This window comes from Colias eurytheme, chromosome 15 (genome assembly GCF_061535395.1).
Source record: "Colias eurytheme isolate Ceu_HAF_F1 chromosome 15, ilColEury1 Martin Lab GWU primary, whole genome shotgun sequence".
Classification (NCBI taxonomy): domain Eukaryota; kingdom Metazoa; phylum Arthropoda; class Insecta; order Lepidoptera; family Pieridae; genus Colias; species Colias eurytheme.
This window is the reverse complement of record NC_142994.1, coordinates 2,818,847-2,832,866: the sequence shown is the minus strand read 5'-3', so window position 1 is coordinate 2,832,866 and position 14,020 is coordinate 2,818,847. Positions and strand designations below refer to the sequence as shown.

The 14,020-nt window shown below is 31.2% G+C and overlaps 1 protein-coding gene across 1 annotated transcript in view; it reads left to right on the top strand.

Moving 5' to 3' along the window:
- LOC149902150 (phospholipid-transporting ATPase VD) overlaps positions 1-14,020 on the top strand; it is a 48,092-nt gene that overhangs the window by 20,764 nt on the left and 13,308 nt on the right. Inside the window, exons 2-3 of the mRNA XM_090110082.1 lie at positions 12,183-12,387; positions 12,893-13,714. Of these exons, the coding sequence (XP_089966208.1) occupies positions 12,183-12,387; positions 12,893-13,714 (1,027 nt within the window). The remainder of the gene's footprint in view (positions 1-12,182; positions 12,388-12,892; positions 13,715-14,020) is intronic.

The following is a 14,020-nucleotide window of genomic DNA, read 5'->3' as shown; positions in this document are numbered from 1 at the left end:
GTGCTCACGTGCCAAGAAAATATGATACTCACGTAAGTTGTAATAACCCTATACCATTGTCTATAGTAAGAAAACTAGTTATATTATGTAAAACGCGAAGAAGTTAAATTTGAACCGTTTGTCGATATGCTCAGAACGTTCATGGTAAATTAACTATGTAGGGCTAAAATGTTCATAATTATAAAATGATTTATACAGTTATAATTTACTGTGGTTAACTGTGTAGTCTTCTAACAATTGACATTTAAATAGGGTTTAACAGACAAAATAATTAAGCACATACATTCCCATACTATAAATTGTATTGCAAGTTCAATGTCAACAAAGAGGGTTTACATTATCATAAATACCTGTAATGATTGTACGTTTATTGTATGTATTTTAAAGAATGTTTTGTTCTTATCGCGATCAATTATAGCAGTAAATGGTTCGTTATAATGATTTATACGATTCCGTGTCTATTCATTAATTACCGGTTGAATGAATAAATTATCACGTCTAAATCGTCCAGGCTTTGTTGTAGTTCAATGTTAAAATATCCAAAATGGAATAGCAATATAATGATTCAAAATATGATTTTTCAATAGGTACATAAATTAAGTATCTGTGGTTCTCTACATATGTATGTAGGCATGTGTCTATTATGCGGGAAGTGAAAAACTGCTAAAAATTCTAGCATTCATACGATGCTGTGATGATTTTTTGCTTGTTTCTAAGACGTGAATCTAAATTCTTTTAGATTTACACCTTGAAAATAACATAGTTTAAAATTACAATGCATTTTACAAATTCCAGAAGCTAATTACAAATTGATAATCTAAAATAATAATAATTAGTCGATATCTAACTTAGTATTTTTAATATGTGTATTGTTTAATGTGTGGTATATAAAATATCTATATGCATTGCATGTCGCGTTTCACTTTATATTCTACGTTTATAGAAAGATCTTTAAACATAATACTGGACATTAATTGGTGAAAGTTAAAGGTAAATATTGTTAAAAGTTCAAAGTATTTATGGGAGTATCGCAATATTTACATACTTTAAATCAAATCCAACGATTTTATAGTGATTATTGTAACACAGATGTACCACAGTACCTAAACTTAAGTTAATATGCATACAATCTATTGAATTGAGATCTTTTGTCATTGTCAACTTTAACAAATATGTAGAAATTTTGTGCAAATGATTTCATGATATTTATTGCAAAAGTTTCCCAGAATTTCACTAAGCCTCGATAACTAAGTAATTATTGTTTTATTTCCGCCTACCGTAGGTGGGGCCACATGAAGGTCGGACACACCTCAGTCAACAACAGTTCTATTAGCGTCCAATTTGCATCTCCGTACTTATATTTGAAACAAACTGGAAGATGATTTTCTGAGATGAAATTATCTTGTACCTTAAAATTTCCAGTGTACTTTAACTACGATTAAGTGAATTTTTTGTCTTTTTAAATTTTTGATTGTATCTTTTAAGTAAAGCAATTAAATGACTACTTATGTAAAGGAGTAATTTTTAAATTATAACCAGTAAAACGTTAAAAAAATGTTATAAAAATGGCATAACATTTTTCGTGCATTTTAATGTTTTGTGGTATGTAAGATAAAACTGTGCAATAAATTCAGATGAGTTATATGGTACAATTATTAATGTTTATAATACAACAGTATTAATAACAACAAAATTTCGTATATTTTGTTAATATTGTGTAAACAAATGTTTGTATTGAATTTTTTTAAATAATAATATAACACGGAGAATGAAGGTCATTCGTGCAAATCGAACTTGTTATAAATAAAACAAATCAAACAATGACTAGTCGATTCGCTATAAATGCAATCTGTTTCTAGTAATTCGCTTTTTGTATATAAATAATAAATACAGTTCTATACAAACGATATAATATAAGAGTTTTGTCGACACGCTCATAGAAAGTGTGGCATATTAAGTTACATTTTCGTAGTGTAATTAAATTATAGTACGGTATATTTAGATAACGTCACTCACAACTATGATCACAACGAAAAAATAAAAAATTGTAATATTATTATTAAGCGAGATTTATCTTATTTATTTATAGTACAATCGGCAGTCGGCACAAATGAAATTGTAATGTTAATAATTAGTTCAATTTTATTTTTTGAACATAACAGTCAAATAACAAATTTTTGTCATATTATCTTCGTAGTTGTAAGAACTTGGATCACAACCACAAGTCATTAATAAAATTGTCTTTTAAAATCTGATACGAAGTCGTTTAAAAACAATTAGGTCTGATGCTGACAAAATTGTATGTCGGTCATTTTGTACGTTTTATTTTGTCAGAAAACTGTTTGCAGTCGATTAATAATAATTAATCGCTATTTAATAGTGCATATTTACTTACAGATATTTGGGTCATAGTTTATTTTAATTATAAATTAACCTACTTATAAAAATATGTTTGACAGCAAATGTTAGCGGAAAGACAGAAAAAAGTAGAATACTTAATAATTTTAAAGTTTTGTATGACACTGTAGAAAAAGGTGTACAGTCTATTTTCAAGTTCAAACTATCTACTCTGCATGTATCATGATAAGAAATAGAAAACACATTCCTGTAGATACTAATTATTTAATTAAGTATAATGCCTAATTTAAATGAGTCTAGGTCGGGTATAACTAGGAAGTGACTATGTAGGTACAACTCCGTAGCGGCGAGACAAGGTCGCGATCGTGATAAAAACTGCAAACTGTATCGAGTAAAGTTCCGGATTGCTAAAATTTAATTGTACGGATTATTAATATGTATTTTATGAAAGTAAGAAATTCTTGCAGTGTTAACGAACTTCGTAATCTGCAAACATAATATGTAATTGGGTTGTAATCGCCAGTAATTACATTATAATTCGTAGCCGTATAATATTCAGTTATGAGTATATTATATCAGGGAAAGCATATGCGGTATTATCATATTAAACAACATATTTAATTAATATTATAATTATATGTAAAGACGGTGATAAATTACCTAGTATGTATTAGCATTGGACGAAAATACCGTAGATTATAATATTGTATGAGTATGCAAATCCGTCGAGTTTAGTACTAGTTTTACGAAGAAATGGAAAATAGACTTAAACAATGTAATTATGAGGTTGAATTTTGTGTAAAGTTGTTTAACCTCAACTTCGCATTTAGGATAGCGAGTCCTTGAACTGGGCTGTGTCAAGGGTTATAACTTAAGGATCTATGTCGTTTATGTTTAAGGAAAACTGGACAAATTAGAAAAAAGTAGAAGTACGGCTTTAAAATCGTACAAATTACATTATTTTTACTTATCTACAACTACAATACTGGTTCATTGTATAGGTACCATAATTTGATCAAAAACATTTTAAATATGCATTGCAAAACAAAATATTTTTTTAATAATCTCTCACTCAGCACTCTATTATTGCATTAACAATAGTGTCGCTGTGTTTGCAATACATATCAGCATTAAAAATAACAATCACACATAAAAGAATGACGAAATATGAAAGCCTGTACATTTTGACCCGTTATATTATAGCTTATCTGACTTTTCCTGTCCACATATTTGCCAAGCGGGAATTCCCATTAGGCGTGTGACGTCGATATTCCTTCACTTATAAGTGGAACTACGTAACGTCCGCCTTGATATAACGGATTTGTAGACTAGATAATTCAATTATGTACTTTATATCAAACAATCTCAATCGGTTAGAAATTCTCTTACTATTTGCAATGTGAAATATAAATAGGTAGCGTAGGTACTATATTACTATGTAGTGGATGAATCATGACATATGTATTTAATATTTATGCTTGATGTCGTGCCCAAAATTGTTATATTGATGTAAGATTGTAAACAGTAAACATTTAGGTATTAATGTTTACGTCGAATCTAACATTCAGCGGAGATTACTCGAATATTGTTATGTTTACGCTATTCTGTTTTGTATTCTGGAAATATTACGACAGTAGAATATAATTACTGAAGAAATAAATCTTTTTATAAAATATCTCACCACCAGAATCCTTTCTATGAAACAAGGAGTTTTTATTACAGGATGAACAGCAGGATACGAAAGGCTTATTAAAGCTTCAATTGTTATAAATACCACCGCCAAAACACAGCACGGGTCCAAGCTTTTGTATAACAGAAGGACTTCCCTTGCTTACAAATACATACTTCAATACTAAAGAGTTGGAAACGTCGGGGTTGAATTTTTATTCACACGTTCAAAATCCATCAAAGTTAATTTCGTTAGAGTTTAAAATTTTAAAGAAATGAATGACTAATGCGTGTAAATGTATGAATTTGCCATTATCATAACTTTTATTGAAGCCCTTCGATTCTAAATTCATGTCACTGACTCCAATTGGAATCGTGAGTATTGCTCACGCTGAAAACGCGTTACTGTTTGTTCAATACATTGTATATAGGCCATTAGACGGACGTAAATAAATTTTTAATGAGTTTATTATTATTTAGTCTGCGCGTATAATGCCGAGATAGGCTAGTACTAAAACAGGATTTTTTGATGGTACGAGTTAAGAGCCTAAAATGTAGTATAGAGGTGATTCAACTCAACATCAAAGAGATTTACAACAATGCAATAGACGTAAACAAGTTAAAGTTCATCTTTGTAGTTTATAAACATAACTGTGTATAGATTGCAATAGTATTTTGTTATACATGAATATTATTTACTTTTCTTGCCCAATATGAATTGATAAATCGATTACCGTACGTGTAGTTTTATTTAACTAATGATAACATTGAATAATAGTAACAAGAGATGATAGTTCTTTGAAATGCACTCACGTATCACGACCCACTTTAGTAATTACTAAAACATTACCGGACAATGTGCATTTCTATTTCTATGACTCATATGAGACCTTTATAGTTTTGCTCTACTTCACAATACGCATTCACAAAACAGTAATGTTATATGGAATCGAATAATCTTATTTCATTGTCATAATTTCAAAGATTTGTTTGAAATGCCATGGTCGCACATTAAATAATATTTATAACCACAAAGCTAAAGTCTAAACTATATAAGATTCCAGATCGAGGTCTACAGCAATCTCGAGCTGATGAGCTTATAAATCATAGATCAAGCTGTATGACAGCTAATGTTATTATTGTCCACCTAAGTAATAAGTTGGCCGGTGAATGTACCGGCCTTCATGGCTTCACCGTATTTATCCATATCGAAAACGTAATACTGCATACCTTTGCAATGTATAGATTTAGAGTAAGGCAATTACTCGGATTATATATTTTATAAGATTATCCATTTCTCATGATAATGCCTTAGCACAGCTCAGTGGCCGTCTGTAAGGTCGAGAGTGAATGTTCTGACCTTCACATTGCTCGCCCAAGATCCGCTGATGTAACTGGCACACTAACCGCGCAAATGATTTAGACGCATCGCCATTTGACTAATAACGAATGGCCAAAAGAGAAAGTTGGACTCATTCAGCTGTTTACGTATGTGACACCGCCCGCGCCGCCGATGCAAGTTGTAGAAATTTCTCTGTTGAGGTTAATTTTAAGCAGCCTTTTACTGAATAATAACAGAATAGAAATAGAAAAGATAACGGCAACTTGATACCAGCAAAAAATAAGAATTTGTAACGTCCGATTTATGATGTCCGATGTCCGATACTAAAATATCGATATCGAAGTTAAGTGTTCAACACGCACCTACGCGTTACCTGTAGGTCCGACAATGACATTGTCGTACCTTGATCTAAGATTAGCGTCCGAATATAACCATTCTATAAATGCAGATTAGAGCAGGAACTAGTAACATTTAATATTATGATAAGTATGTCAAGACTCAGTGGTAACATTGGCATTGAAACTAATGGGCGCGCAAATGGTAGAGCGGGTGCCGGGTACCTTCACACATGTCCTAACAAAATGATGGATGACATCGTGTAGCGTTCCTGTTTTTGCGAACTAGTCTCGCATTCCAGATGCTTTATAATGTAAACGACCTAGATTATAATAAAGGCAATGCCATTATGCTTCAAGTTTTAGAAATATTTTCTTAGTTTATCTATACAACGGATGAATGGCATTGTTGCATTTTTCAGGTCGGACAATGGAACGTTATTATGTAAGACGTGATAAATAACTTGGTTGAAAATACTTATATTTTATGTGTTATATTTATACTTTTCTTTAACGAGAAAAATATGTCCTTGAAAACAGAACATTTATTGTATATTTTTGCTTGTAAATTTAAAAATTGGTTATGATATGTCTTTTGTTTTAATTAAATTTTTGTTCTTTTGATACTTTAAAGTTAATAATTACAACAGGTCGCATGAACTTGTAGTTAGACTCATATCTTATCTTGCAGATGATACGTGCCATTAAATCATAAGCTTTAAAGACGTAATATCTACACTATATAGATACCTAGTTATTTTAGAAGTCATTGATGTTGTTCGCCTCAAATAAAAGGTTTTTCCTGATTGTATAAATGTTATTTGGTTACTGTATAAATCGTATGTAAGCTGTAATCTCATGCTGCTATGAGATATCTTAATTTAAAACTATGAAATATTATTAATCTGCATATTAAACAATGTTTGAATTATCAAGACACGATTACTCGTTTTTTTTATGTTAGATTTTTTAATGTAATTTATTCTATAAAGTTTAGAGAACATTATTTTTAATAACTATTATCCTCAATAGGTTGTTCACACATGATGTAAGAGTACTTATTTAATAAATAATATACATCATTTAAAAATGCCATACCTTATTATTACATAATATTGTAATTACTCTCGTTTTGTTAATTTGTTATCAATATCCAATATCTTTAATCAATTTCCAAATTATTAATAATGCCTCAAATTCATTAACTACTCGACTAAATAAACTCATAATTTAAAAGATATGAGAATAAAAAATTGTGATAATTAATTAAAAATAGTATCAACTGAGCGTAGGTACATTACCTATGCTCGGCTTAAAATTTGCAACGTAATATCGTAATGGTTTCATGTAATTAATCATGTGTACCTAATATCAAAGATTGTACTACCTATATATTTTGGTTGTAAATTTTTTCAATTTATCGATTATAAATATCATAATCACATAACTGATATTCCTAGAAGATGTTGCGAAGATTAACTTAAGATGTACGCTGATTAAATTTAATTTGAAATGATAATATGATGCAAACAGAAACAGCATAATTAAATGCACATTCCACAAAAATTAATGTCACCAAACATTTTAATCAGTAAGCCATCGCGATAATGAATTACATTTGTATAATATGTATTTCGATTTTAAAGAAGAAAGCTATCGGAATTCGGTTTCTATTTTACAATGACAATATACTTGAATAAGAAAAGTAAATTCGGTTTGTATGAATCAATTCAGGTATTTCAGTAAATTTATTTTCACTACGCCTCGGGCTATACAATAACGTTTTTATTTGTAAATAGCCATTGTTGATGGAGTTGAACTCTATTAATTTGTGAACACAATAGAGACATTAATGAAAGTCGCGTGTATTTACTTTTTACTACATTTCCCAAGCAACGTGTAAACAAACTACGATTGCGTTCAACTCACTTTCCATTTCAACTTTGTCGATAGCGCATCAAATTATTAAACTAACATTTGTCAACTTTTATGTTCTGTTCTGTATGAGTAACGCAAACAACAACTACGTTTTGTTTGATCAAATAATGGGTGTTATATAAAATGTAATCAACATTTGATATAACACCCACAATTACAACAATTATTCATACTGAATAATTAGTGTTTCAAAGCTCTAATTAGTTATTAGCATTGTGTTATTTTACGAAACTCGAAATACAGTTCAATCCCAATTCCCAAAATATTTTACGTCCATACTAGCTACTTTACTTAGTTCATATAAATAAAATACCCACCTATATACTAGTGGGAAATATATTTATATTATTATTGACCTCATTAAAATCCACCTCTTTGTCAAAGTTACTTTACGTCTTATTCCACATCAAAAGAATCACGCGCACTAAATTAGGCATAATAAATCACGGTACATTACAGGAGTATTATAATTTAGTTAAGCGATTTCAATCTCTTTAGATATTTTAATGTTGAACGATAAGTTTATATCTTCTTATCAGTACTGAACTACTGATATGAATTTCATTGATTTCGGTGCCGCAGTGACGTCGCTTATTTCAAGTGATTTTAGTTACGTCACTATATGTATTTTTTATTACTCGTCTTAAAAATAAAACTAATTATTTTTAATAAGTTAATTGTCAGATTGGTAAAGTCTAGATCTCTTTTTATATATCTATATCGACTCTAGATTCTAGCGAATACCTTATTAAGGCTGCAGTCTAGCAAAATTGCGTTTTCAACAAGTTATTTGACAATTTTTTCCCGGCTAATGAAATGATAAACTGATTTTTTTTTCTTGTTTATCAATTAGTGTTATATACGCAATGCGCGTGAATTTTTTCACATTCATAAAGTTACTTTATGTTACCTTAATCAGGCCTTCAAGATAAGTCTATTTCCCCCAAAGACATTTCGAGCTAAGTTTGTGCACTCACTACGTTGCAACCGATTACAATTTACACAATCTGATCAGCGCATTATTATCCTTATATAGTCGTTATTAAAAATGCTGAACACAATTGCCGAAAAACTTATGATTTTCTTAATTAGAACGTTATAAATTCATTAAATTTCCCATTTTTTGCCTTACAAAATCTATTGATAAATACTGCTAAAAGTTATTTTTTCCATTAATTTATTCGAGTTGGTTGAAGACCAATGAGTATTAATCCTTTAAAAAAATTTTTTTTTGAATTTTGATAATTCCTTAAATATTAAAAAAATATTTAAAATAATTAGGAAAAATCCTAGCGAATTTCTTTAGTCGCGCTCCTTGGGCCGGAGCGTTCTGACGTGTGATCTACGCTCGATTTTCCTTCATACCGAAGTGAAAGTTGCTCTACTTCATTAAATTTAATATTTTTGTTAATTGATTATTTTTATCTTAGTTTTGTGCAAATATTCGTATTTTTAAACATTTGATTTCGATATGGAAAATAAACGAAAAAAATACGCGTGTAACTACTAGAAAAAAAATTATCTTCGAACATAAAGTTAATGAAACCAAATAGATTGCAAAGGTGATTGGCAACAATTTCTTTATTTTACGGGGTGTCAGTAAAGGGATGTATATTTCTTTAAAACTAAAGTAAGCTCATAAATTTTCTTATAATATAATTTTTTTGAAGTTCCAAAAATGTTTATTTTTCGTTTGAGAAATACGAAATATAATATAAACTTGTATTGAGAACTTGAACTTCCCAAGTTCATCCGGGGAAATCCCCATACGGGGAAAATGATTTGTTTACTCCAAAATTGATCCGAGGTGTTTTAATTTTTTCTTCTAGTCATTTTCAACGTAGCGGCATGTTGTTTGATTATTAATTTTGTAACTTAAATACAGGATGTTGGTTTTATATTCTGATCTTACAGACGCGCTGACAAATTTAGTCCGCCATTTCTAGTTTAGTCTACCAACTCTAAGTACCAATATTAAAACGAATGGATTATCATCACATCATCAAAACCCAGATGTAATGGAAGATCACAATAACATAGAAAATTCAGTGGGTGTTGAGAACTAAACAAACAGAAGTAACAGAGACGCGAAGAATAAAAAAAGAGGACGAAAACGATAATTCGTTGATGCTTTCCCTTTTCGACGTATTGTTAGGGTACATCACCAATCTGCAAAAAACAAAATTGATGATTCCCAATTGCTGATTAAAAATGAAAAACAAATAATCGACAACTGTGGTGAAAATTTGCTGATCACAATGAAACATCCTTCAGTGGTAGCAGATTTACTCATTTCAAATGTATCGGTGAACAGCGTAAAGGAGAGGAGGACAGGAAAACATTATGAATGTGGATGGTGGATTGTATACAGGTTGTAATCGATAAGTATGTGCAGGCGATTATGACGTTATTATTGCAGGTATCAAAAAACTTAAAACTGATATCGAAATTACTTTACCTAATAAGCAAAATGAAAATAATAACTTTTTAAAAGTATAACGAGAAATATCTAAAAAATTTACTTTATACACTCCCATATCAAAAAGGAAAAATGGGACTAGTAGAAGTTAAATGTCTAATTCCGGCAAAAGACATGAATGCGGAAGATGCAGTTAAAAAAATTAAATATTTGAAATACAATGCAAAAAATAACACTTTTGTCATAGATAAGAATCATGACTATTTTTTCTAAATTCAGGGACAACTAAACGTTGCAGAAACAGAAGTCTGCTTATTTGCTGTTTGGACTGGAGTGAATCATTCGTTAAAAATAGAATATATAAGTTTAGGCAAAAAAAAATAAAATGATGGACCATTATCAAGATTTTACATAAATTGCCTACTGTCCGAATTGATTGATTCGAGACTTAAGCATTCGATGCCCATCAAGGACCCATCCTATATCATTCAAGCGATTGAAAAAAAAAGAGATAAATCCAGTGCAACCGATAAAGCATCAGAATGCTAGCAAAAGATTTATTAGGTTTATCAATATAAATCTATACATATATTATACATAATATAATAAATCTGTAGAAGACGCGAAGACCGACATCCGCGCGGACGGAGTCGCGGGCGGAAGCTAGTCAGAAATAAATATCTTTTGTTTTCATTTGCGTATTTTTCTATTTTATAATTTTTTAACACAAACATTACATTTTTTTTATTATATACAAAATTTGTGTTTAAACTGAACAACTTTCACTAAGAAACTTAGGTCGAAAAAAATGTATAGAGTTATGCATTTTGTATGGAAAGCTTATTTTTTTTTATATTTCGTCCAAATTTCTTTGTAAAAGTTGATCAGTTATATAAACATGAAGTTGAAGATATCAATAGAAAGTATTCGCAAATTTTGTGTACTGATAAAAAAAAATCACCCGGTGTAATTTTCACGAAAATTGTTTCAAATTGTCATTTTTGGTACTTATTACGAATATTAAATTATACGAATGATTTAATTTTTAAAATTTAAGTGGAGCAACTTTCCCTTAGTACATTTGTATTATTTACATATAGGATGACAGGATGCATTTGTTTGCACTACTAGACCAAGCCCTTAAGATAAATCTCAACGAACTCCACTGACAAATGAGTAGCAGCTTACAAATATTCCTTAATAAATTTTCCAGATTCAATGAATCAGTCATTGATCGTTTATATGGAACATGAAAATTATCTACAAAACATGGCGTTTGTTATCAAAGGGTACCTGTTGCTTCGGTAGTATTGTGCGGTATTGTGGAGCGACGCGACGCCTCGCCCACGCGATAACATCATCGACGTTCACTGGAGAATTCCCCGCGAATAGCCCTTTAATAAAGCTATTCAAAACACGAACCTCTTTGCGAATTTAATGACGTAAATACTTCATTTTGCGGAGGCGACACAATATCGGAAAACGCTGGTGTATAGAATTACTCAAAAATATTCCTGATATTTTTGGCATAAAGCTTTGAGCTGCTTTGTGAATGAAACGTATAGGCATGTTTCATATATTTTAGTTGTTTTGATTAATTTATTCATTATATTGTTAGGCAAATATTTAGCCTAGAAATATCAACGATAGGGAATCCCCTTAATCACAAATGCTTCCAGCTACTTGTCTTCGATTATTTATATCTGTTCTAATTGTTTATGTTTATTAATTATTATTAGTAAGCCTTTTAACATTTATTGAAGTTCGATCGATTAAATTGTTTTCATATTTATTAATGTTCGTCAAGTTTACGCCGATTTGTAATTACATGTCTGCGAGGATAAGCCTATAATTTAAATAAATATTTATTTACACTGTTGATATATAATTTTTTTTATTAATATTTTCCTTATAATACAAATTAACTTAACGGGACAATAAAAACAAACGTTAAATTAACTCAGATTAATAGAAAATTCGAAACCTTGACACTTGGCAGTGTTTACTTAGAATAGCTTTAGAAGGGCATCCTTCCTAATCGGCTTACTAACATTTCTTGCCAATATAATTATTGATAAATAAAGCCAGATTTTTAATTAATATATCTATCCCTTGTTCGCAGATCAATGGAAAGGTACGTGCGAATGAAATGGAAGGATGTGCGAGTCGGGGACCTCGTGCACTTATCGAACAACGAAGCGGTGCCGGCGGACATGGTGCTGCTGCAGTCGTCGAACCCTCTCGGCATCTGCTATCTCGATACATGCAATCTGGATGGAGAGACAAATTTAAAGCAGAGAATCGTCGCTCCAGGCTTTAAAGAAAAGGTAGCGTTTAATTATATTGAGTTAAAGAACACTTTTTGTAGTACAAAGTATATCTTTCAGCAGTTCTTTCCACAAGTCAGATGTTTTAATTCTTTTGAGCAGACCTTATAATATTTTTATGTTATCGAATATATAGGTCTTTAGGTAATTGTAGTCTAATGAAGATTAAGTCAACCTATGAATAATGAAATATCTTAATTATAAGGTAACCTTTGTCCTCGAATTATAGACGCTTTTAGATCTGTATCAAAATTAATGCAAAGTTTAGATTACCCATTGTACTATTGTTCAATATATAGTACATCAACTAGATAACCAGCGAACTGTTAACTCAATCTACATTTAACCTCGATTTTCATGCTGTCGCCGTAAACGACGTTTGCATAATTTGATCGGCACGGAACTTGAAAATAATATTTGACTGTTACCATAATTACCGCGATGAAAATCCGTGGGAATGCTTTCTCCGAGCGTAAAAATTATATACCCAAAATGTTTCTTACAGCAACTCGAGTTCAATCCATTAAAATTCAAGAGCACGGTGGAGGTGGAGAGGCCGTCAACGAAAATATACAGATTTACTGGTACAATATCACACCCGAACGGGAGAAGAGTTCCTTTAAATTCAGACAATCTACTTTTACGAGATTGCACTATTAAAAACACAGATTACGTCGAAGGAATAGTCGTCTATGCGGGACATGAAACAAAGGCTATGCTCAACAATGGTGGGCCGAGGTACAAATGTTCCAAATTAGAGAGAAAGATGAACACAGACGTGATATGGTGCGTCTTAGTGCTGTTGTTTCTCTGCTGCGCTGGCGCCGTCGGATGCAAAGTATGGTTCGACAACTACTACCCATATCTAAATAAGTTTACGCCGTTCATTCCCTATGCAGATAAACCGACACACGAGGGCCTGTTAATATTCTGGACGTACATAATAGTACTACAAGTTATGATACCAGTCTCTCTATATGTTACTATAGAAATGACGAAACTATTGCAAGTGTATCACATACATCAGGACGTCGAGATGTACGACTCGGTAACGAATACGCGAACGGAATGTAGAGCGTTAAATATCACTGAAGAATTGGGCCAGATTAGTTATTTGTTCAGTGACAAAACTGGTACGTTGACGGAAAACAAAATGGTATTTCGGCGATGTACAGTGGGGGGAGTGGACTATGATCATCCGCCTGGTCCTGATGCCGAGCCCTCGGTGGAGCTCCCCCCGATAGTCACACCTATTACCAAAGTATCACCCAATAGAAGAATGCTTCAACATTTACTCGATAGCAATGACGGCCAGCATACACAAAAAGTAAGTTTCATTTTGAATTGACTGACGTAAAGTTAAGAATACTTACCGTAAAGTTAAAAACCTGCTTATAAAAATTTATTTGATGTAAATTATAAATTAAATTTTTTAATAATTTGGAAAGCAATTTCCTTGTTTCGATAAATAGATAGCGTATCTAATGGGACCTATAAATACTTTTTAAAATTGTCCGATAGCAGTTATCACGTTATCAGTTTATTCACAACGTCGCCAGATTGTCGAATAAAAGATTACAACATAATTACTTCTTGGCTATGGTTTTTGCGAAATATCATCACTCATAATTAC